The following is a 26,447-nucleotide window of genomic DNA, read 5'->3' on the forward strand; positions in this document are numbered from 1 at the left end:
AAGTGGGGTAACTCAACCAAATTACAGATCCAATTTTGATTATTTCTGTTCTTAGGCTGTGTGAATTGCGTTAAATAGTTAAATCCGTGTTAAATTTTTGACACTATTGAGGTGGATAAAAAATTTTCAGCTGTTAAAGATTTATTGGGCTCTGGGACCTGGTTAAATTTGAGTTAAATTTTTTTTTTGCAGATGGTTTTGTTTTTTTTTTTATTAAAAAGGAGTATCATGACAGTCAAAAATTAAACACGGATTTAACTATTTAACGCAATTCACACACGGCCTTAAACGTCAATAATGGTAAATACTTTAAAATCTATGTGTTAAAAATTGCCGGTGCTGCCGTTTCGTTTTCTAAACTAAAAATAGATACATTTTTTTTCAAAACTTTTAATTTTTAATTTCATAATTTAAATTATCTATAAGGATTATTTAGATTATTTACAGAAAAAAAAAATATATAGGAGTGAAGGATAAGATTAAATCGTTTAGGTGGTAGGAGCAATTTTCTCACAAATCGGCTTCAAATGTAAAAAAAAATGTTTTAAAACACAACGGCAACACATTCGTTACTAAGATGTACAATTTCGCAAAACCAGTAGTTTCCCAACTAACATTTCAGCTTCTATTAAGGTATTATAAAAGCTACATTTCAGCTTCTTTTAAACTTTAGTAAGGTTGTTGGGCATGGGAAAAGGAGAACGTTATACAAGTTTGACCCTCTATAAGAATCTTAAACGAAGCTTTACCGAAGCTTTGAGATTTGACTGATAGCTTTTGAAGAGCTTGTATAGCCCTTTAATACATGTCTTATCGAAATTAAAAAAAACAACAACAAAAACAAAAAAGAATTCTATTTTAACTGGTTTTAAATCATCAATTTTATCTTTTTATGTGATATTAGGTGTGTTTTTTATTACAACCGGTCTTAACTTGACAAAAAAAACGCAGTCTGGGCTAAGCAATTTACATGTTAAATACAACAACACCTTAGCCCCTTGGGCTTAGTTGTTTAGCCCGGAGATTTCTCTGGGCTTAACTTTTTGAAGAGTTTTAAATCTGTGCTACCAAACTAATTTTTTCATAGATTGTTTAGAATTTGTTTAAAAACGTGAAAACTCACGTTTGGAAGGCAAAATGTATTAAAATAGTTTTGCTAGCATACATTTTTGTATCTCTTTGTAAAACATACATGCAAAATACAAGAAAATGACGAAAGCGAAAAATATGACAACTCTAAATTTTTGTTGTGTCTGCTGTTTTCGGAACATTCAATATACAGTGCTGCCAAGATTTCAGGTTAAGCCCCGAGGCGTTTTTTTTTGTCCAGTTAAGACCGGTGGTAATAAAAAACACACCTATTATTTATTACATTTCATTAGTTTTAAGTATATCTATTAATAATAATTTTTAAAGTATACAATTTTCTTACCACATCCAGGAATCGAACTTCGTATCTGCTTGGTAGTAGTCCACCACTCTACCCACTCGGCCATCCTAGTACATTCATTAATGAAATCAAAAACTTAATCAGTTCAAATAGCAGAAATGTCAGAACCAAAAAGTGTCCGAGCTAAATTATTTTATGTCAAAACCAAATAGTGTCCGAGCTGGTTTATTCAATATCAAAACCAAAAATCAAATACAACTTCTTAATTTCTGTAAAACTTCTATAATTTCATTAAACAAGCTTATCCGAAAAATAAGTTCTTTTTTGTTAAGTTTCTTTAACAGTATTTAAACAACTTATTAGAAGTTGTTAAAGAAGTTCGGACTTGTATAAGAAACTAAATTCTGAAGCAAGCTCAATACAAGCTGTATAAAAAGTAGAACCTGCGAGATCTCAATTTATAGAAGCTGTTGTGCTAGTTTGGTTATGCTGGTAGTAAACAACGTTTGAGCAGAAAAAATAGCAATATAAAGCCTGGGTACGCTGTTGATGCGAAACCAAATTTTCCATACAAAATTTCGTTAACGAAATCTTGAACGAAATTAATGATGTTTTCGTTTGGTAAAAAAATCAATTTATTTTTTTGATCTAAATCTGTCAAAAAACTGTTGTTGCGACTACTTAATTGTAGTTGAACAGACCAAAAATTGTTTTTTGGACAGATTTAGATCAAAAAATAAATTGATTTTTTTACCAAACGAAAACTACATTAATTTGTTTTGTTTTTGCTTTTAAACTTATTTTCTGATGTTTTTTCTTGAATTTTCTTACTCTTATTATTTTTAGTTTGCTATAATACCCGATGGTATTTTTTGTCAACATGTTCGCTGTTGCTTTGGAGACTTCAAAATCTTTCGTTTCGCTTCAGCAGAGTACTAGGCTTAAACAAGAAAAATGACTCTAAACCGGGCAAAATACTTAAAATTATTGAAAAAACTTCCGAAAAAAAAATTTTGTTCTAAGTCGTACCGATAAATCGAAAGACTAATGATGCCAATCGATTCCTCAGGTCCGAACTAGGGGAAAACAGTCAAAACAGCGCACTTTGTCATAGATTTCGACTTGCACAGTGAATTGTATTAGCCCTGTTCCTTTGGGAGGTGGCAAAGTACTACTACGCAGCGTTGCCACGTTACTGCAATTGCAGTAGATCTGCATATCAAAATTCCAAATCATAAAATTCCAAGTGTTTTAAGGAAATAATAAACCAACTCCCTTGTAATAAATAGTATTGAAATGTACAAAATCTACTCTTTACTCAAAACCAGCTATAAAAAAAATGCAAAACACCAAGATTAACACTGTTTAAAGTATTTTTGGCCCAACAGATAAAGTCTGGATTTGTTAAAAAAAATCTTAAAGGAAGTACAAATGCTTAATTTTTATTCTGTACATGAGTTTGGTTGTAATAAGAAAGGTATTCTGACTGTTAGTTCAACATACGGGTCATAAACAAAAAATACCAAGACTGGAAACTCGGCGGTCAACTGACGTTTGCCTACAAGCTGCGAGGTGTGGTGAATGTCGTGAACTTATCGTTGTGTTCGTGTCCGATGTATGGTGAATGTCGTGAATCTATAAATGTGTGCGTGTTAACGTCATTTACCAACGTGGTGGCTTTCACATATATTCACAGACAACACTGTACACAACAGGGTTTTGGGGGGAAAGACGTACGAAAGTTTCCAGTCTTGGTATTTTTGGTTTATGGTTTCCAGTCTTGGTATTTTTGGTTTATGGAACTAACTACTTCTTTTACGTACAAATTTCACCACATAATTACGTACTTCCAGATTCGAAGTTTCAGTGATTATTCTGTAGCTAAAAAAGTACTGGCAAATGTACATCAGAAGCACTTCCAGATGTGCTTCGCTGATGTACTTTTGAAGTACATTTTTCTGTACTTTTAATGGAGGGGAAATTTATTTCATCTTGCATGCGAGAAAGAGATAGCTTCTTCACGTTATCTTATATACAGAAAGTATATAACTGAGTTTTTTCCCGAGCTCCTATCTTTTTTCAGTGTAAAAGAAGTACTTCTTTTACGTACATATTTCACCGGTTTTTTCTGTAGTTCTGCGTTTGCTGGGACGTTACTTACTTCTAAATAGCTTTGAGGATTAAGTTCGTGTTACCTAGTTATGCTTTTCAATAATTACAAAAATTACCTTTTTTGTTTTAATTTTTGTAAGATAAATGCATACAATTTTATTTAGAAAAATGTCATCAATAAAAATGTAATTGACTTTATTTGATCCAATCTGTAACTAAATTATATACCTACAATAATAATCTGTTATTTTCAAATTAAAATTAATAGGTATGTGTGTTTACAAATAAAACGCTGCGTAGTTTAAAATTAATTATTTTTGCTTCTAGTGGCCACAAAAAAAACTAGATCAAAACTGTATGGCACGCCAAAGGCACCTCAAATAAATATTTTTTGTTAAATGGCACGAGGCTCTAAAAAGGTTCGCCATCCCTGTGTTAGTATTAGTAATATCCCTGCAAACCAAACCTCAGTGGTGCGTTCTTTTATTCGACAATGTTAACTATTGTTAACAATAGTTAACTTTCATCGTTCCTAAATGAGAAAAAAGTTACAAAGTGTAACATCGTGACGTCACAACATCGTTCCTAAATCCAGTGTTGAAGTGTCAAATAGTTACATTTTGTTACTTTTTCCAACTCAGCTCCTGGACTTGAGTTTCAATGTTAATCTGTCAAACACAACTAAATGAGGAAGAGAGGGGATGATGTGAGAAGAGAATTTCTTGTTTGTTTCCATATTTGAAATTATTGAATGCATATTTTTGTTTCAATTTGCTTAGAATTCAATTAAAAAGAATTATTTCAGTATCAAAAAAATTCTTTCTTGTTTATTCATTCATAAAATTACTCTCAAAAATTTTCTTTTGACAGATCAACAAAATGTAACATTAGTCGTTCCTAAATCAAAGTTGAAATTTTCTAACAAAATCTAACAAAAACAAATACAACGATTTTTTTGACATAACAACAATAGTTAACTATATTCAATAAAAGAACGGACCACAGTAGTTTAGGGGAAATTACAACCACCAACAAAGTCTTTACTTTGTAGATGTATGTGTTTCCTTATTTACCAAAATCTCCTCCTCAAAATATTGAAGTTTTGTTTCTCCTGAAAAAAATAAACTCCTTGGTAAAGGTTTTGTCCATTGAATAAGAAGTACAGGAAGGGGTGTTTATCCAAATAAGTGAAGCCGCTTTTTATTAGTGTGAGTTGTACATATGCACATGTATTGGTAAAGGGTCGGAGTGCAGATATATTGTTCACTCAAGGGGCGCCAACAGAAATGCAACTGGTCTCGTGAGAGACTTCCGTATAAATGCTATTTTTCATCATAATTATATACGAATTTTAAACTGTTTTTTTCCTAAACTAAAAACAGACTGAAAATTGTTTTAAAATCATCAAGAGTAGCTGAAACATTGGCGGTCAATGATTGCATCGCCTTGTCATCACCAATAGGGGGGTTCACATTGACCAACTTACCGGACAGACCGGTTGTCATTTGGCCTGATGGCCGAATTATATTTTTCGTTCACACTCTTCAGACAATTTTCGTCAAAACCCATTTTTCAGCTTATTTTTAATATATCTTTACCCTATTCTGCTCTCAAATAAGAGAGAATGGATTATCACTGTCTGCCGGACAGACATGTCGTTTAATTGACTAACATGTCGGTCCGACCACCAAAAAATCAAAATTTTTTGAAAACCATCCGGCAAACCGGACAGGCTGTCGGATGGGTGTTCACATTATCAAAACAGCATCAGATCAGACCAAATGGCGGCTGGTCTGTCCGGTAAGTTGGTCAATGTGAACCCCCCTAATAAGAGTGAGTTCGCCCCTGGAAAACGAGCTCGAAATTTGACAGATTATATAAAATTTTTGACAGTTTATATAAATTTGTTTTTTTTTTTAATTTTTTTGTGTCTTCACTCGCCAACTCTATAGGTGTGATATACACCCCTTCCTGTACTTCTTATTCAATGGTTTTGTCTCTTTTGTAATGGCGGCTCGCATCTGGGTTGCAAAAGTCGATACGATTGTACTTTTTTTCAATACACTTGGCTTTGCTAAAGTACACAAATACACTTTTACTAAATTCGATACAGTTGTGTCCGTTCACTTGAACAATGTACCTTATAGATATTCTGCATACATATATTAGATTCTTCTAAGATTTGGCTAAAACTACAATATTTATCAACCTTACTCTTGAATTGTACAGAACATTCAAATGCTTTTATTAATTTTCTTCCAAGAAATTTGCAATTAATGACATTAGACCTTACCGTGAATCTCCAAAGGAGTTTGTTTGAATATTTCTTTAAATCGAAATCGATTTTGTGGTCGCGAATCTCCTACCTAATTTTAATCCAGGGAAGAAAAATCATTAAAAAATTAATTTTTTGAATAACTTTTCAATCAAAGTTGAAAGAATGAAAAATCTCAAGCAAAATTTATTTTTCCATCGAAGAAAAATTAATATGAAATGACTGTTAAATTTAAATTCCCCCGGAAATTTATATTAAATATTCCCAGAGAAGTTTTTTTTCACGATAGACCCCATTTTTCAAATCAATATCTCATTGTCAATATTGTCAATCATCACTATTTATAATTTCTTAGTTTATAAATTCACATAAAATATATAAGTAAATGTGAGATTTGTTAACAATATGATAGATTTTAGGCTTTTTCATGTTTTCTTTTTTCATTTTTTGGAAAATCTATCTTTGTTACCTAGTTCGTTTTAATAAAAAAAAACAAAATTTCAGATTAAAGGTATAACTAAATGGCCACTTTTTGCAAAAAGTGGGAGATTTACAAAATTGTTATTTCTTTATAGCGCTATTTGTTTTTGAAAAAAAAACTACACAAATTGTTTTTGGAACAAAAAAATAAGCTTTCTGCATCATTGTTTCAAATTTAACGTTCGGAAAAACTGAGTTTGAAAAAGATGAATTTGAAATTTTTCACTTTTCAATTTTTAGATGTACCTCAACAAAATAAAACAAAGAAACAAAAAATAAAAAGTGAAAGAAATATTGTAGTATGACTTCTCTTGTTGTGAACTCGATGCCAAGTAGTTTATATCAGGGCTACGTTTCGTCACTTTAAGCAAAATGTAGGCTGAACTGAAAGATAAAGTTGGAATCATCTGACAATATGCTTCTAAGCGGATCTTTAATGTTATTATTAATTATGACTCACAGGCGTAAGTAGGTGAAAAAATTGTCAAGATCCCCAACTTTTTCAATTTCATGTTTCCATTAATTTGTAATTGTTCGTCGTGTTGCCCTCCACCCTCTCTAGTTTGATTGATTTCAACTCTTTCCCCGTTTTGACTAATTTTTGAGTCAATATCGGAAAAAATCGTTCAGCTACATTTCAATTTCCTGCCAGTAAAATTTAGACATGTTAAGTTTATCAAAGGATGTCGTATCAGGTTCCATAGTACACCTAGCATTTCCGATAATTCTTTAACTTGTGAAAACCTAATTACCTACCGATAAAAAACTGTTCAGTTCATTTTACTTCGTCCGGTTTTTCATGTACATTCAATCCGAACGTGAGTATCTTCTTCTAAGAAGAATAGATTTATACCGTTTTACAAAATCTCAAGAAAAATTTTACTGGAAAAATCGTTGAATGTCGCTCAAATGGCAATTGAATTAGTTAATTGTTGGCGTGCCGGTAATATTTTATGGCGTACCACCAATGGCACGCGTGCCATTGCTTCGCCATCCCTGTCTAGTTGACAGCTATAATAGGCCTGTATATAAAGAAGAAGAAATCGTTACCAAGAATTTGTTTTTGTTTTATGGACTTTATGAAATAAATAAATTATTTTGGACTACAGGTCAAAACAAAACATCAAATTAGGCTTGTATATATTTATGGACATTCTCCTTTCTCCAGTCGAGCAATTATGAGATAATTATGATAACAACGGATTTCCCTATTCGCCAAAAATTAAAACATTTCTTTTTAAATTTAAATTTTATTGTTTATGTGTATTACTTAATTCTTTGTTCTATATCCTATTTGTATCATTTTATATTGTTGTTAAAATTTTTTTTTGTTTAACATTTCGTAACTATACATATGTTAGTATGTTGGTTTATTTAATATATATTCTATTTTAATTTTGTTCCATTAAAAAGAGAGGCCAAGATTTTAAGCTAACATTTTTAAGATTTCATCTTATTGAAGATTTTTTTTTTTTTAATTTGGAACTATTTTTAAAGAGAATAGTACAATATTAAGAAAACATAAACATTGTATTTTTCTAAATTTATCCAATAAGTTTAATTTATTTTGTTATTCACTTAATGAATCTGAAACGAATAAAAATTTGTTTTGAAGATTTTACCCTAAAACTATTATTTAGTGAAAAATCAATTGAAAAAAAAACTTTGCAAAATAAATACTGTGTTTGAAAATCCCTCCAGAGGGAAGTTTCGTCCAATTCATAATCATTTTTTGTTATTTTTTTTACATAATATATTATTTTCAGTTATTTTCTTTGAGTTTTTAAGAATATTTTTTCTATAAAACCAAACAAAAAAGAAAGTGTTAAAATCTGAGTTGTTTAATTATAATATATTAATTGATTTTCGATTGAAAATTATTTTTAATTGTATGTAATTTACAACTATTTTGAGAAATTTCTGAATTGTTGTAGCGCCACATTGTTTCTTTTCGTTTTGTTCAGTTTATATATTTTCATCGACAAGTATCTCACTCAACAGCTTGTTGAGACTGTCGATTCCAGTGAGAAAGCCTCCATCAGGGCCATGGTGCACTGGCATCGATGGTGGTGACGGCAGCAAACAGCAACCATTTGTTGGCACAAAGGCGGTATGCGCAAAGTCAATCATCCGGATATCTACGAGGCAGCGTGAATCATGTGTGGCTGTAATGCTGCTACTGGCGTCCAATGACTTGGACGTGTGTGGCAATTGATGGTAAATATGGGGATGCTGCTGGTGGAAGTTTTGATTTTGATTTTGATTTTGCCTGGGTATTGATTGGCGTTGTGCAGACGCAGAAGATAATTTTCGTTGAGGTTGCGTAGTTTGATTGGGTCCAGGGATGGTTATTTCAGGTGAAGACTCATCATGTGGATGCGAATGGCGGCGGGCAATATCACTTGGCATAAGGAAAGTGCTATTACTTTCATTCGCCAGAACTTCGTTTTGTTGAGCTGTATCCATTAGACTTCCCAACGATTGCTCACTTATCGGAGCAGTAACTGTTTTTAATGTGTCTACTGACTCTACATTCTTAAGAAGTGAATCTTCCATAATAACAGTTGAAGATTTCTTTGCCACTGAAGATGAATTTTCTGTTTTGCCCATTAAATTGTCTTCCTCATCATCTTTACATCGAAGTCGTTTTACAGCTCCTTTTGAAGTTGATTTCGGGGAAGACTCATCGCTCTTATACCGTTTCATAAGTGCTTCAGTTTGGCCCATCAGACTGTTGTCATAGTCGGAGCTTCCTTCATCTGAACTGTTATTTCCAGTTTGACGACCTGAAGTCACTGCTTTTATTTGCTCAGAGAGACCTGAAAAGTCATCACTGCTGTTACTACTGTAATTCATCCAGGAATCACCAGAGTGAGGACTCGATGTCGAAATACTCGGTAAAGGTGGTTCAGGGTCTAAGAATACTGTTTCTTCAGAAATTGGAATGAACGGTGAAGATTGCTGTTGTGTAGTTCCATGGTGCTGTAATGATGGGGGGCTACTACTGCTACTACTACATTTAACTCCACGAGCTGCTGCCTCACCAAACCCACGATGATGTGCTGTTGTGCTCATTTCGATTTTTGCATGATGTTCTTCGTCGTCGTCTACATCACCATCAACAGAATCATCATGATTGTGATGGCGATGATAACGATGATGATGGTGGCCTTGACGATGATGGTGATTACTGTTATGCTGGTGTTGATGGCGTTGATTATGTCTCTGGTGTCGATGGTGTCGACAAGCAGAACTTACAGGTGTGGATATTCGATGGTTATGATCGCTGTCCTCGTGCGATGAAGAGAGATTCAACTCGGTGGAGTCGTTCGATGCATCAGCATCGTAACAACACTGGTTGGAAGTGGGTGTGCGGCCGCAACTACTGACATCGTTCTCCTCATCGTCTGCCTCTGCTTCGTCATCATCTTCTTCAACACTGTTATTTTGATGATCTGAGGATATTGGTTCTTGGTAGTATTGCGGAGAAGTACAACATTCAGTTGAAGATGGCGGTGGTAATGCCAGTGTCGTTGGTATGGCAAAGAAGGTATCTGTTGGATGCACCATAGGATTTTCTTCATAGCCTTCATATACAATCAAAAGCGAGCTAAAATAATAAATAATATTAATAAAAGTATCACTGATAAAATTAAAATGATTTGTTTACCAAGAATAAAACCGATAGCTAGATTGTTTTTCAATAACCCTCCTTAATTGTTGTAATCGTTGCAATATTTTCTTGATGACTCGTGTTCTTAATCTATAGCCGTTGTAAAAAAAATCATGCAATGCTTGTTTGAAGCCTTCTTCGTTAAGCTCACGACCCCAGTATTTGTCACGTTTAGCATACTGATCCATATCTGCTTGGAAAACTTGCATTCCACAAAGTCGTACGCCAAGAGAAGCAGATGTACTAGCTGCACACTTTGCCATTTGTTTCGTGCGCTTTTCTGCAGATGCATCATCACCATGTTGACGTGTGCCCATTTTTAAATCCAATATGCACGGATTTTTGAATTGAGATGTTATATTCTCCAACATAAGAAAATCTGTAATTAAAAATTTTAAATAAAATATTGAGTATGCGTTTAATTTTGTTTAATAGCGTTGAAGCTACAAGATTCAACCCTTATTGTGGCGGAATTCTCAAAGCGATTTATGAAAATTATGCGAAACTTATTTTGAAGATTAAATAATTCAACACAACTTATTAATTTAATATTTTTAACTTAACGAAACCAAATTGAAACTGATAAGCTTTTTTTTAAGGCTTTAGATATTTTTTGTTGTACGACTTGTGGCAATTGGATGCCAACAAGAACTAGGAGTTGACTATGAGCAAACTTATGCCATTTCAGTTGCTATTCACAAAGGCTGCATGACAAGCCAAATGGACGTAAGGACCGCATGAGGCTGCGACACGATGCCACCTGAAGGCATGAAAACAAAAAGTGGTATGTGTGTAAACTAGAAAAAGCTCTATCACAACTGTTAGTCACCTCTCTGTTGGTATCGAAAACTTAACGACGCTGCTCTTAAGAGTGTTTTTTGTTTAGATCCCAACATGATTATTGCGTCTAAATCAGACGTAGATAAGCTTGCATGGTTTATATGGTTTTGTACATTGACATTATGAAGTTAAGAAATTGTTAACTAATGAATTCGAGATGATACTTTACATTCCGCACAATACCTTGGAATATCAATAACAACATACGATGAAAAGGAATCTAGGCTTTGTATGTCACAAACAAAGCGATCAGCAATCTATTGGCGTATATGGAGATGATCAATTATCATTCTTTTCTTTTAAAGAGGCACATAGAACAACAATAAACAAGGAAAACGAAAAATTTTAAATGTTCAAATGTTTTGTTCGGAAACATACAGAAACACTAGCATACCTACTTATATTTTGTTTGGGTTTGTATGGGGTCGTATTAATGAGATAATATAGGCTGAATTCACAAACTGTTCCTTTGGGAGGTAGCAAACTACTGCTAGTTGTTTTCATTTTCAATGGAAAGCACTTTCATCGAATCGATGTAATTTCCATCTACTCGGCAGAAAAGCGTGAGTAGTTCAAGTAGTAAATATACTAGATTATCTACTCATGAGTAAACTACCACCTCCAAAGAAAGGGGGCTTTTGTGCATGGACAGAAAACACTACTTTACCTACAAAGCATCTCGTTTGCACAAGAAATATTTTTGATGCGTAAATGAATTCAGCCATATATTTAAAAAAAATCGCATAATTTTTTTTCGGATTGTAAGAAATAGTTTCGAACAAAATAAACCAACAAATAGAAAAGCTAATGAACCCCATATACACGCATTGTGGTTCTCCAAGTCATAAAAGCAATCCTTTTTTATCATTCTGAATGTTTGTTTTTGGCTTTTAAGTGAGTTTCGTGATATTTGGAGTTATGAAGTTGTTTTTTTTTCGGATACTAACATTGCTTGTTTGTGTTGTCTAATTGAGAAATACTCTTTATTACATCGGCTGCATTTCCATTTTTATGAACTTTCATCCTGTAAAAAAAAAAAAACATAATTAAAAGTCTTATTTATTTATTTTATTTTAATTGTATTTTGTTTTATTTTTTTATTTAATTAAATTTTAACTTTATTTTTGAATTATTTTCTGTTACACTTAAAAATTAAGGAATCAATTTTTTTAACAACTTTTATATATTTCTAAGAGAGGAAACGCAATTTGTTTTAAATCATTACAAAGAAGAAATTTCGATTCATTTTTAGACGGCTAAAGTACGTGTGAGGTGACGGGTGCGCGACTGACTTTTATTCCTAAAAAAAACATTTTTGTTTTTGTAAATCATTTTGGCTGAAGATGATTAAATAAATAACGATACATTAATATTTTGTTTATTAATTTTATTTACCCATGATTCATTCTAATTTCAATTATGTCATATTATTCTTATATCATCTAAAAAAAACGTACATTTTCATTTTTTTTTAAATTATTGTGTCGATAAAATAATACTAACCGTAAGACATCATCCCGTTTCCTTTTTGAGGCACTGATTTTACGAACATGTTCTTCACGGAAGCTTGGCGAATAACGTTTTTCTAATTTGGTGCCACCCATTGTTGTTGCTTGCATAACACCTAAAACGAAAATGTAACAGAATTTTAGGATTTTTTGAATTTATTTTAAATCTACTTTCAAGCATAAAAATTTTATGTTTTTGGATAAAATAATTTTTTTTTTAAATGAGATCACTGACAACTTTGATAATGAATGCAATGTAACCTTAAGATGAGTTCAAGTTTATTGCTTAATGGTGTTTTTAAAATGGAAATATTTGTGGTAATCAAAAGCAATGTTTATTTAAACTGCACATTTAAACGTTTACACAAAAATAAAAATGACTTTTAAAAGTTTCGATTACAAATGGAAAGAAAAAAGGCTTAAGAAAAAAAGAAAAACGTAACAAATATGCTTAATTGACCAAGAAGATTGGTGTAAGAGTATTTATGATTGGTTTGGAAAATGAAAGTACCACCAATTCATGTTTATTCTCTTATCTGTACCATAACATTAAAGTTTTGCAAAATTTGCAGAAATATAAATTCATAATTTCAAAACTGATAGTGTGTATGTTTCAACAGTTATTCGTTTTTACTAAAATGCAAATTTAATCTATTGAAAAGTACTCGGTTCTCTTGCAACCCTACGAGATTTATTCCAATTTAAACACAGGTAGGCATCTATTTAATGATTAGGATTAAAAAAGATGCTGCCACCACTATCATCCATGATTCAAAATATAATAAAAAGAACGTGGTGTAAACGTCAAATTGTGCTTGATTATTTAAAGAAAAATTAGTTCTGTTCGGGTTTGGCTATTTGTATACATTTTAATCTATAACCAGTTAATCTACAACAATTAATGATTTAATAATTGTTATTTTTGTTTTCAAAAATTACAAAAAGTTCTTAGAAAATGTATACATACTTCCAATGTTTGTTTGATATAACTATAGTTTTAAGTTTTTAAATAACAAAGAATAATAATATGAAAATATTAATAATATAAATTATGTATATACGGAATATGCATACAAACCCTTAAAAAAGGATCAACGAATGAAGAAACGTACGAATTTCTCCTTATTTTTTGGTGGATGAAAGCAAACACACATAAGCAGAGAGCGTACACATGGAAGATGAGACATAATGACACACAGTTGTCAATCAAGTTATGATTTAGGGGTGTGATTTTGTATTTTCGCTGAAATTATAATTCATACACACACCAACAGAGGGCGCCCACATATATTTGTGTTAAATAGTAAAATATTATGAATCAAATTTAGTTCACATAATACGGTTGTTTTTATATAAAAATATATGTAAACCTTTTATGCGGATTTTTTTTAAGTACATTTTTTTTAACGCATCCTTCTTTTTGATTTACACTTCGTTCATTAATAATCATGTCGCAAGATAATATAGTGCACAACCTTGGCAAAGACAAGGAAAATAGAGAGAGAAAAAAAGAAGAAACAAAAATAAACAAAAAATCACATAAAACTATACCAAATGGTACTTAATATTATATAGTTCATACAATAGTTAAAGTAATTTATTTATTATTTACCTTATATCGCGTTTTCTATTTCACAATGATACTATGAAAAGAATTCAAACATAAACTGTTATTGGTTACCAATGCACCAACAATTTTCAAAGAAGCTTGCATTTCATAGGGCCCTATAATGATTCTCCAGGGGAATTTTGTTTCCCTCGGAATATTTTTTTCCCTCGGAATTTTTTGTGCGATCCTAGGGAATTTATTCCCAGGGAACAAAAAATCGTATGAAATGACGTTAGACAGGAAAATTCATTGCCGATACCAATAAATTCCGAAAGAAACTTTTCATGACCATTTTCGTTACCATGTTTAAAGCATGGGAAACATTCCCACGGAAATTTTTATTGACAATGGGGGCAATCCTGAATAAAAATTTCCCTGGAAATGTTACCTATGTTTTAAACATGGGAACGAAAATGATCATGAAAAGTTTCCCTCGGAATTTATTGATATGGGCAACAAAATTTCCAGGGAAATTTAGCTGTCATTTCATACGATTTTTTGTTCCCTGGAAATTAATTCCGAGGGAGATTCACGATTGACCAAAAATTTCCGTGGGAAACAAAATTCCCCTGCAGATTCAGGATAGGGCTCAATAGTTCCCATATAATCACGAAATAGCTCCCATAGAATTACGAAAAACAATTACAAAATCTCTTCGTAATGACGATTTGTATAAATATTCCATTAAAAACGGGCTCTGTGATTGTTTTTTTTTATTCGTAGCAAATTTCCAAAACGAATGGAATTGAAATTGTTGAAAAAAACTTTTATATATATTAATGACTCAGCAAAAAAGGTAAAATAAAATAACAAAAAATGACTCAGTAAAAGAAACTTTCCTTCAATGATCTCTTATTTCGTTTAAAAGCACAACTCATTTTCAGAATCGTTTGCACTTGAAAATCATACGTTATTTTTCTAGTGTTAATTAATTCTCTTGTGATTGGTAATTGTTTGTCCAAGTTTTTTCGAATGGATTAAATTATGTACATTTCTTTTCTTTTTTTAACGACGAACAAAGATATTTATTTAAAATCTGTTTTTTTTTTTTTTGAGCGAACTTTGTTATCTATCTATGTCTTCTTATTATAAATTTCTACATATATTACATCGAATATAAGATGCATGCGATGGAAGAAATCATTCATTTTCTTTCCTGTAAAATATGTTTATTTATGAAAACAACTCTTAATATTGTAATTTAACTTGTGTATCGCGCTGATACACTCGTTAATAGAGATAAGTATTTAAGAGAGTGTCAAAAAGTTTGCGAAAATGCAGAAAGAAGCCATGGAGTATTTATTTTGTGCAGTGCAATAACACCCGCGGCAATAACCCTTGCAGGTGTTATTGCCCAAACGAAAAGGAATTATCCCCTGGAGGCTTTATTTCCTTTTAAAAGGATTTTAATCATAAAACGATTGTTTGCAAGATAGTATTCTGCATGAATTTGTAAACACCATTTTTTTTTTATTTATTTAAAGAAATTTTAAAGAAAATGTTTATGTAAATAACTAAAAATAACATTTTCTGCAGTAAACAAAATTAATTAACAATTAAAGAAAAAAAAAAAAAAAACAATATTATATTCACAATATTTTCATTTCTACCTTTCCTTCCACCTTCGCTTTATAAAGTAAAACACATTCTCTCTATGGTTAATTTAAGTTGCTACTTTTGGAATTATTTTGGGGAGATTGCACTTAATTTTTTTCTTCATAAACTCAATTAGTACTTCATCAAGAACCCAAAAGTATACAATTTCCTGATGACAGATGATACCATATTTATAGAGTTACAATTTCCTGATGACAGATGAGACCATATTGATAGAGTTACGGAGGGCAAATGAATGACAATATCGTTAACGATTATCGTTTTGGTGATAATCATTTTGAAAAATGGAGAAAAACTTTGCAAAGAGTACTAAACGCTAAATGGCGAGTACGTTTTTCGCATGCCACACGAAAAGGGTAGACGAGAAAATGTCTAAATCGGTAGTTTTCAACCAGAAAGAATATAAAGGTATACAATTTCAGTGCTAGCATGTTATTAGAAGCTTATTATATGTTTTGGGATCGCTTAGAGGTCGGTTGGTCCGCGCTTAAATGGGATGAAGTCCGAATTAATTATTTGCTGCACTTGTCGTACTCCCACTACCAAGTTTATTTATTTGAAAACTTCTCTTGCTGTCAAATTCTCCTGAAAATTACTTTATTTTTTGTCCCTTTTGGCTCTCTCTCGACCAAAGGCTTTCTTCCGACCAAAGGCTTCCTTCCTGATCGTTTTAGTTAACCATACTTGTCACCTTTGTTAATTAAATTATCAATTACACAATCGGAACTTTCTATTCCTCCAGATTGTTCGCGGTTGAACAAGCCCACTTCATGTTAAGCCTTAATTTTGCCCATTTCTGCCTGCGTCAAGGGTTTTTGCACGCCTTATTTAAAAATAACCGACAAAATTTTATTTATAAAATGTTCAAAATGGGTTTAAATTCATTTTCCAACAGTTTTGCTTACTTTTGGTTACATTTGATCTCGCTAAACCACTTTTTTAATGTGAAAATCAGCTGTACCTTTATAATTATTTCGCTCCAGAAACGCAAATAATTGTTTAAATTAAGTCTAAGGAATTAAATAAAAATAAAGGGTGGCAAACAATCCAGTATATACTTGTCTTCTTATTCGTGCAAGGACTTTATATGTTTTAAAAACGAATAAAATCGACTGCCTTTATAATTCTTTCGGTGGGTGTACCGTTTGATCCCGGAGACTTGGCCGTTTTAACACAAGTCGAACCTCTTCACAGTTAAAATGTGCATCTTCGTTCTCATGAAAAATTTGTCAAATTGGAATGATGACAAAATGTCTTTTGTTAACATTTAGAAGTGTTTTGCGAGATCTTCGATTTCAATAAATGAAGTCACTTGAATGTTGTGTTTCATTTTACAGTTTGCCCAAAACTCAGCAGCATGTCTGCAGTCTCAAGTTTTTTTTCGAATAAGTTTGGCGTTTAATTATTATTTACTGCAAGATATTGCTCTTTAAAACCCAACAATAAACAAAGAGTTGGACGAGTTGAAAAAAAACATTCTTTTACCATATGGTTTGTATTTTTGCTCATAGTAAAACAAAGTTTTTTTTTTATTAAGTTTTAACATAAGTGACTATTACTTTATTCGGGGATGTTGGATTGTTTCAGTTTTTGTTTCATTGGATTCCACATTAACCTTAGATTTTACTTAAAGCTTCTTGTTAGTTTCATAAGCCTTCACCTCTCGCCTCTTTTTCTAGCGGGTTCTCATATTTGCTTTGAGTTTTTTTTTCGATGGTTACAGATTCTTTTGACTGAATAATTATTTAAGTGAAAGTTAGTTACTTATGTAGTTAGTTAAATGAGCCCAATTGCGGCAATCAATCATTTATAACTTTTGGTCATAAAATAATAAAAGTTTAGGTCATTTAAAATGGTGATAGATATTTTAAATAAAATTAATAGTTAAAGACATGAGCTTACATGGGGTAATTTCAAAACGGCATGTGTCAGTGAGCAAAACCATACAATCCCACTGACTGGGCATAATGAGCACATGAGTGGTTCGTTCAACATTTCAACAATTCTCTCAAGACGGTGGGACAGTGAATTTAATTTTTACCAAATGATTTTTAGTTAAAAAATGTTTACTATTCAACACAGACTGATTTCTTAATATTTAATTTACCTATGGAGTTTAAATAAATCTAGACCAACTAAAAACCTACTTAACAAAGTTCAAACTTTTAATAACCTAAGTAAATTTTAAATTATTTACCTATAATCAGTCATTTATATAACAAAAATAATTTAATATGTACAATATACCAGAAGTAATCAGCAAGCTTTAATTACATGGCTACGAGTATACCAATGCTGTAAAGTCTCTGCCAATTCCAGTAATTGCACCAGAACTTTTAGGCCAACTTGAGATGTTTGCTTGTGGACTTTTTCTTAAAAGACTCTTAAGACACAAAATCTAAAAAAATAATTAAATAATAGTTCTAGTTTTTCTTAAAATGAAAAAGGACTTACCCATTACGCCCTTGATTATAATATAACAAATAAAACTTCACTTTTTTCAAGTAGGTATTTACGCAACCAACGGTTAGAAACAAAATACGCGTTGACATACGCTTAAAAAATTACTATATGGTCTGGATAAGTTTATTGTATTTATTTTTTTTTCATTTTACTTTTGAAAAGTTAGTTTTTTTTTATTTTTTTTGTTTGTTTTATTGTTTTTATTACAGATCTTTCTTATAAACTACAATTACAATATAGATGTAAGTCAGGTACAGTGATGGTTTTTAAATAAATTGTAAAAATGATATACAATTTCATTATATTTTTTTTTTTTTTGTCTTTCTTTATTTATTTTAACTATTTTTTTTTATTTCGATTGATGATTTTAAATGAAAAAGACAAAGTTAAAGCAAACTTTATGAGCAATGTGACAAACGGATACAAACAAAACGAAATATTATTTTCTTTAACAAAAATGTTTGTGTTTATAAAAAAGTAGTAAGTATGTAAGAATAACATTGGTCTTTATAGCCTTACCTTTGTATTTTGGAACAAACTTCTGGATTTCTTGTGGAATGTTTTGATAAAAACCCAATTCACGAAGATTTAATGGCTTAATAACAGTACTTTGATTAAGCAGGAGTAGGCGGGTGTGCCCACCAACCTGAAATTATAACAATAATGAGTAAGATAAATTTTAATTTATTTTAAAATAAAGCTACATATCAGACTATATCTAGAAAATAACAATTTTTGGTGATTTAATTATGAATATTTTAAATTTACAGTACAATAAATTAGTAAAAATGTAAGGGTCAAAACAATTTCGCTTTTTAAAGATAAGTGAGAAATGAATCTTCCAGGTCGAGCATTTGAAAGCTCCCATATTCTAGTTTTCAAATATTTTATTTAGCTTTATCAGGGCTATGCTGACGACATTGTGATTCTCATTAAAGGTAAATTCGAAGACACGATCTCGAATCTTCTACAAAGAGCACTCAATCTAGTCGCAAACTGGTGCCTAAAAGTTGGACTTAACGTCAACCCTAAAAAAAGTACCATAGTCGCCTTCACCAGAAAAAGAAACAAACAAAAACTTATAAAGCCTTCTCTATTCGGTGAAGCGATAGAATTCTCAAAGGAAGTTAAATATCTACGGGTTACCCTGGACGAAAAACTCAACTGGCACTCTCATATACAGAAAACCATTCACAAAGCCAGGACTGCCTTATGGACCAGCAATTGTCTAACTGGTAAAAACTGGGGTGCCAACCCCAAAATCTCTCGCTGGCTCTATACAGCCATTGCCAGACCAATTATAACATACGCTGCACCGGTCTGGTGGCATAAAACAAAACAAAAAACAGTACAAGCCAACCTCAATAAACTACAAAGACTAGCTTGTATAAATATTACAGGAGCAATGAGAACAGCCCCCACAGCAGCGTTAGAAGTTATCACAGACCTACCACCACTCCATCTCCTACTAAAGAAAGAAGCCATCGTCAACGGCTACAGGCTCATCGCAGAAGATAACTCTAATTCCAAGATAATTCACTCTGATACTCTCACTGAATTAAATAAGGAAGAATTACTTAAAATATCTCTAGTAGACAATTGTCTCCCAAGATATTACTTCACCCAAAACTATAAGGTCACATTCCCCTCTCGACATGAGTGGGAACAGAACAGACCCATCTTCAATAGCGAGTCTCATGTATGGTACACAGATGGCTCCAAAACAAATGAAGGTGTTGGGGCTGGAGTATTCGGAATGAACACCAAAACTTATCTGCACCAGAGCATGGACAGCTTCAATTCCGTATTCCAAGCAGAGATATTCGCAATTGAACTCTGCCTCAGAGAAAACTTAAACAGAGCTGTAATAAACAAAAAAATTTATATTCTCTCTGACGGCAAGGCCGCACTCCTAGCTCTTGGGAGCAATGAAGTCACCTCAAAGCTGGTATGGGACTGTATACAACTTCTACACCAGCTTGCCAGTACAAACAGAGTTCAACTCATTTGGATACCTGGTCACAGCGGTCACGTTGGGAATGAAATAGCAGACACACTAGTCAGAAAAGGTTCCGCATCTACATTCATGATGCGAAGACCATTCTGTGGCATACCAACGAGCACTGCAAAACATTACATTAATAAATGGCTAAGAGATATGGCTAATCATTACTGGACGCATACGGAAGGTAACAGACAAGCCAAAAAATTTATACCAAACATCTCCCACGCCAGAACGAAACAACTCCTCACACTCACCAGGAGTCAGATTCGCATAACCACAGGCTTCCTTACTGGACACTGCTCAGTAAAAAAACACCTCAAGACCATGGGCATTACACAAGACGATACCTGCAGAATGTGTAACGAAGACGAAGAAACAGCAGAACACATATTGTGTCACTGTAATTGCTTAATCAATACACGTCGGCGTCGACGTCACCTCGGAGGGTATTATCTCGAAGCGGAAAACATCGCCGCTAGTTCACTCAGAAACATACTAAGTTTTCTAAACTCAGGATTTCTACGTGAACTCTAAAAAGAGGAAATCACAATAGGCCCATCAGAGGCCGCAGTGATAAGGCGAATTATTCCCACCTCTCACCCTAATCTTAATCTTACTTTAGCTTTAATTAATTTCGCAAATTATTCATCATTTAATTTCGATCATATTAGTGGAGTAACTAAAGCTAAAAAAAGGCAATATTAGGAAACCCGGCCGAACAGCTTAGATTTTGATGATCTTTTTTTTCAAACGTCGGTAATTAAAAATACTTTAAAGTCTATAGTCTATTTCAAAAATTTTGCTTAAATTTTCATAAATTAATTGATGCCGAAGATTGTCTAGGAAATTAAAGAAAAAACAAATATATTGGATTGAGGGACAATCTTCCATCGTTTAAGCGATAGATGCTATTTTCTTACTGATTGACTTCAAACACAAAAAAAAATATTTGAATAGATTAGATTAGATTAAGATTCATTTATTTAACACAGTTTTGACAGTTTGTTTTGTTACAATTCTTCTAAATGAATGAAGTGACAATGGCGAAATTTGCCGTCTGTCTGAGGGACCTATATAATAGTATATAATAGGTTCATACATATATGTAGCTTAAATATTCTAAATAAGTTCCGTAATAATTAGTCTTTTATAATTTAGAGCTTCATTGCAATATTTATGTATTGCTTCCTCTAGGGTTAAAGTTGGTTTTTGGAAATACTGCATCCTCCAGTTTCTCAATTTGGATAAATACCCATGAAATGAAACGTGTCTTCTCTAGCATGTTGATTACATAGTGTGCAGTAATTGGTTTCGCTATTGTTGAAAGACGTTCCATTCAAGTTGAGGAGTTCCCCTCTCGCTCTAAACAACAACGATATTTTTCTGCAGCTATTCGAGTCTTTGAAATAATTATTTTCGTTGAGGTTATGGACTAGAGTTGGGTATATGAGTCGGTTTTCTGATTCTAATGCTTTTTTCGTGTAGTTTTCTCTGTGTTTTATATCTAATACTCTTATTATAACATACATTTGATTTTTGAGTTCTAATGGTCTTTCAATGTTTACATCCAAAGGTGAGTCCACTGATTCGGCTAGTTCTTTCCACTTTTGTATAAAGGGATGATTCCTTCTGATAGCATACAATCCTAGAACGTGTTGCAGCCTTTCTTGAGTATAAGTCGAGATAACTTTTATGATGTAGTCAACATGTAGTTTTAGAGTGAATATATAAAGAGCGGCTAGTCCCGTTTCGAGATGAAGCATATAATTTGGAGTATTTTTAGGAAGCTGAAATACTTTTTTGATGAAGAATCTTTGTAGATTTTCGACTTCCTCGAATTCTTGAAAGCCCCACACCTGAGCTCCATAGCACATCATTGAACGCAGAACCCCTTCATATACCTTGTATTTAGCTGAATTCGGAACCTCTTTCTTTCTCAATAGGAGATTCCAACTATTATTAATGGCATTTTTTGTTGTGATAAGTTTTGAAGAGAGATGTTGTTTCATATTGAAGGTTGGAGTTACATCTATTCCAAGGTACTTGTAGGTATTGACTACTTCAATATTCTCTCTACCGCAATACCAGTTCTCTCTTTGTGAACATCGTCCTCTCGAAGAGGACCGTACCGTTGTACAGTTCCTTTATTATCCTTAGCATTTTTGTCGACATTCTCAGTTGATTTAATTTAAAATATAGCGCTTTTCTATCTATAGTGTCGAAGGCTGCCTTGAAGTCTACAAAGAAAATATATAATTTACGTTGCCGGAGTTGGAAGTCCTGGATAATTGTATATATCACAAAGATATTATCAGTAGTCGAAAAACCAGAGCGGAAACCTGATTGATATACTCTGAGATGTCTATTTTCATCTACCCAATTTGTTATACGAGAAAGTAACACTCCTGTAAATTTTTTTGCTATAGCATTTGTAAACGAGATACCTCTATAATTTGTTGGATCATTTGGGTCTCCTTTCTTATATATGGGAAATACTAGAGCTTCTTTGAAAGAGTTAGGTACCTGGGCCGTATTAAAAATGTAGTTAAAACTTTGACACATTTTCCGGAGAAATTGTATTGGTGCATTTTTGTAAAATTCAGTTGAAACACGATCTGGTCCTGGGGCTTTGCCTGTTTTCGCTTGTTGGATTATCTCAATTATCTCATCCAACGATATATGTATCTGCATTAAGAATTTGGTTTTCTATAAATGGTTCTGCATACTGTATAGGCATATTCAATGTATTTTGGTTGAGTAATTTTCTGAAGTGGTCTCTCAATACGATTCCATTAATGTTGACTCCACATTTATGTTCTTGGCCTTTTAGGATTTGTAATTGCCTCCAATACTCTTTTGGGTTTCTTTCGGTTGCAAGGTTTCGTGCAGTTTGTTGTAGGTACTCGTTCTTCTTTTTACTTAATAATTTTTTAAAATTAGTTTTAGCTTGGCTGAAACGCAAAAGAAGTCTTTCATCTACATTGGTTGACTTCCTTATTGTGTTTTATTTTTTTACACTATCAGTTCATAGCCAAAGAGCGCTTATAGCAAGCACTGTCTTGCGACCATTTGCCAACACTAAACTGTGTTTTCCGGCTCATCACTTAGTGCAGTGTTAGTAGTTAGTAAGCAAATAATAACTACAAAAAACGTACACTAAGAAAAAAACATTGAATTCAATATTAGATAAAACAAACATTAAAGAAATACAAACAAAATAATTACTTGAGCAACAAAAAAGACATATTTTTATGTATATTTATGAGCGTGGTACAATGGCTTTTAAGACAGTTTTTAATCTATTTTTATTAAAGTTTAAATCAAAAAGGGTTGAATTTAAATTTAGAAGTTTACACATGCGTGTTAAAGGTTCATGCAAGCCATAATTTGTTCGGTGTGGTGGAATATTCATTAAATCCAAGCAAATTGAAGGACAGTTTTCTCGCTTCTCTGCATTCTCGATCGAACCACTTCTGTTTTCCTGTTTGTTTGGTGTTCCTACCAGGAGTTGGGTTAGATTTCCCGATGCATTTTACTAAATTTTCTAGCGGTCAGTTTGTGTTTCTATTTGAGCAAGATTTAGGGCTAGTCTGCTTTCAAAGCTGCTTTTGTTACTCTCTTTCCATATGAGTTTAAGAGATCAATTGATTTAGTTTTATTTTGTACCGTTGTTGAAAACGTTACTGTTATTGGCATATGGTTTGAAGATATTTTGTTCAACTTTGAAATGATTTACGAAATCCATCCATTTTCCCAAAATCGCGAAGTAGTCTATTACCGATTTTCCTTGTCCACTAATATAGGTGTAGTCTCCATTTATATCGCCTTCGAAGCAACCGTTTAAGACAAATAAATTAATATCTTGACAAAGCTCGGCGAAGGGTATCCATTTGCGTTACAAATTGTATCCTTCGAGTTTATGTGTTCTTTTAGTTTGCGTGATATTACAAAGTTCGTTTCATTAATTTTCAGGTCTCCAGTACGTGCAATCATGTCACCAATTACCATTAAATTTTCTTTTGCAATTACTTGAATTGTTTCTGCTAGTTTGTTAAAATCACGATTCCAGTGGTTGCAGTTTAGATAGGTTGGCAATATATATAGTTCTTCTCTTTCATCTTTTAGTTGCAATACTATTTGTTCATTGTATTCGATGTATGAGCCAACAATTTTATCCAATCTGTATCCAAATAAGGATCCTCCACTTGCTCTCCCGAACTTTTTAGTTTTTACTGCTGGTACCCAATGTAGTTTATAATTTGAAAAATGATTACTAAATTTACTTATATTATCGTAGGTTATAAAGGTTTCAAAAAGAAAAAATATTTCGAATTTATGTATAAAATGGAAGAAATCGACATTCATTAATGAATACAACGACAACACCTACAATATTTAAATATATGTACATTTTTAAAAAGCTAGAAGCTTGTTCAAATTAAGTAAATTGAATGAAGGGCTTTTGAAAGAATGGTAATTGAATTCAGATTTTTGAAAAAAAAAAAAATTATTGGACAAATTTTAACATGTCGTTTTTAAAACTTTTTCGTAATATAAAATGCATTTATTTTTCAAATTTTTCTGGCCACATTTATTATGATTTGTAATTATAAAAGGAAATGTCAATATGTATTACGGTTTATGAAAAAAAATTAAAAAGTATTTTATTTTTGAAGAATTTTTTTTAATAGAAGTTTTGAAAAAAATGTCCTTTTTTTAAAGTTCAACATTTAAATATAAAGTTATTTTTTATTCATTCAATATCCCTTATTGTTGAAAGTTGAATAGTAAAAGTTTAAAGTTCTTATTCCGCAAAGTCTTTGAGAAAATCAATTATTTCAATGCAAAAATTCAGTTTTTATCAAAAAAATCTAATAAATTGAAGTAATTTTTATATTTTTTTTTCTAAACTGTAATATATATTACCTTTTTCTCTTCGGAATTCAACTGACAGTATTTATGGCCAAATATTTTTTTTAAATAAATTCAATTTTATTCTTGTATATACAGGGTGTCCCAAAAGTAATGGATCAAACGAAATATGCTGATTGGCCTAATATTTTGATCAATTAATTGTTCCTAATTATTTGGCAATTTTTTTTTAAAAGAATTTAAAAAAACAAAAATCAATAATGGGCACAGAAAGCAAAATACTGTTGCTAAGTAGGGATTTTTCGAAATTTCACAAGAATTGCATTAAATCGAAAACCCTAAGGATTTGGGATGAACAAGGTTCCAAATTCTGAGAGCCCTTAAGTTCCCTAATCAGCATATTTCGTTTGTTTCATTACTTTTGGGAAACCCTGTATAAGAAAAAAAAGAAAGGAATGAAGCTGATACAGAATAAAACAGAGACAGGGAGAATAATAGTATTTCTTCATACTAAGCTTTGCCGACAAGGCTAAACTTGAAAAAAAGATTAACTTTATATTCACCATCCAAAACTTTCTGACCCGTAAATTAAAATTTGAACAAAAAGGTACGATCAAGAATATTCGGAATTGAAGAAAATAGAAGCCGGTATACCACAAGGAAGTGTCCTAGGTCCTACCCTGTATTTACTATACACAAGGGATATCCCAGTTGGTAATCACACCATAACGACTACTTTCGCAGATGATACCGCTATTTTGGTACCCGACAAATGTGTCTCTAAGGCAGCAGTAAAACTACAAATGCCGAAAAATGGCGTATCAAACTCAATGAAACAAAATCTTCACATATAAACTTTACAAATAAAAAGATAAACAATATTCCAATATTCATTAATAATCAAGCTGTACCTCACGCCAATACGGCCAAATACCTTGAAATGACTTTGGATGCAAAGCTAAAGTGGAAAGAGCACATCAAAAAGAAAAGAACTAAACTTGAAATATAGAAAAATGTACTGGTTACTTGGTAACAACTCTGATTTATCAACCCAAAACAAAATAATGCTGTATAATCAAGTACTAAATTATGGGGCTGTACAAAGAAAACAAATACCGAAATCATCCAAAAATTCCATAATAGTGGAATAGTTAATGCACCTTGGTACATAAGAAATAGCGATCTACATCGTGACTTACAAATAGAAACGGTTACAGAAGTTATTAAAAAATACGCTGTATCGCATAATCAGAGACTGCAAAGTCATACCAATTCTGAAATGGTGTCCGTCTTGAATACAAGAAACCATATTCGGAGATTAAGAAGAACCAAGCCTCATGAGCTTATGGTCTAAAAAAACATGGGAAAGTATTAAAAGTTTAAACTTCCCCCAAAGTGATTTTACAAAGTTAAGAATGAAAAATCTGATGTCGATCTCTCAAGATTAGTCCAGATAAAGAGGTGGTTTTAGTGGTTAAGAGTCCCACACTACTTGGTGTCGAATACTGCCAAGTGTCTTTTGAAGATTTCCTCCCGTCAAAAAAAAAATTTGCAAAAATAAATTATTTGATTCAAAAATACTCAAATAAGTATCACATAGGAA

At 32.2% G+C, this 26,447-nt stretch overlaps 1 protein-coding gene across 5 annotated transcripts in view; it reads right to left on the minus strand.

Annotated features, from left to right (window-relative positions):
- Positions 1 to 8,090: 8,090 nt before the first annotated feature.
- Positions 8,091 to 26,447, minus strand: part of LOC129906871 (uncharacterized) — a 59,708-nt gene continuing 41,351 nt past the window's right edge. For all 5 annotated transcript variants that reach the window (XM_055982829.1, XM_055982827.1, XM_055982828.1 and 2 more), the window contains 5 exons: positions 18,487 to 18,613; positions 12,274 to 12,394; positions 11,718 to 11,794; positions 9,928 to 10,309; positions 8,091 to 9,867 (listed from right to left, as the gene is read on the minus strand). In XM_055982829.1, coding sequence (XP_055838804.1) covers positions 8,223 to 9,867; positions 9,928 to 10,309; positions 11,718 to 11,794; positions 12,274 to 12,394; positions 18,487 to 18,613 — 2,352 coding nt within the window. In that variant the 3' untranslated portion in view covers positions 8,091 to 8,222. The remainder of the gene's footprint in view (positions 9,868 to 9,927; positions 10,310 to 11,717; positions 11,795 to 12,273; positions 12,395 to 18,486; positions 18,614 to 26,447) is intronic.

This window comes from Episyrphus balteatus, chromosome 1, assembly GCF_945859705.1.
Source record: "Episyrphus balteatus chromosome 1, idEpiBalt1.1, whole genome shotgun sequence".
Lineage (NCBI taxonomy): Eukaryota > Metazoa > Arthropoda > Insecta > Diptera > Syrphidae > Episyrphus > Episyrphus balteatus.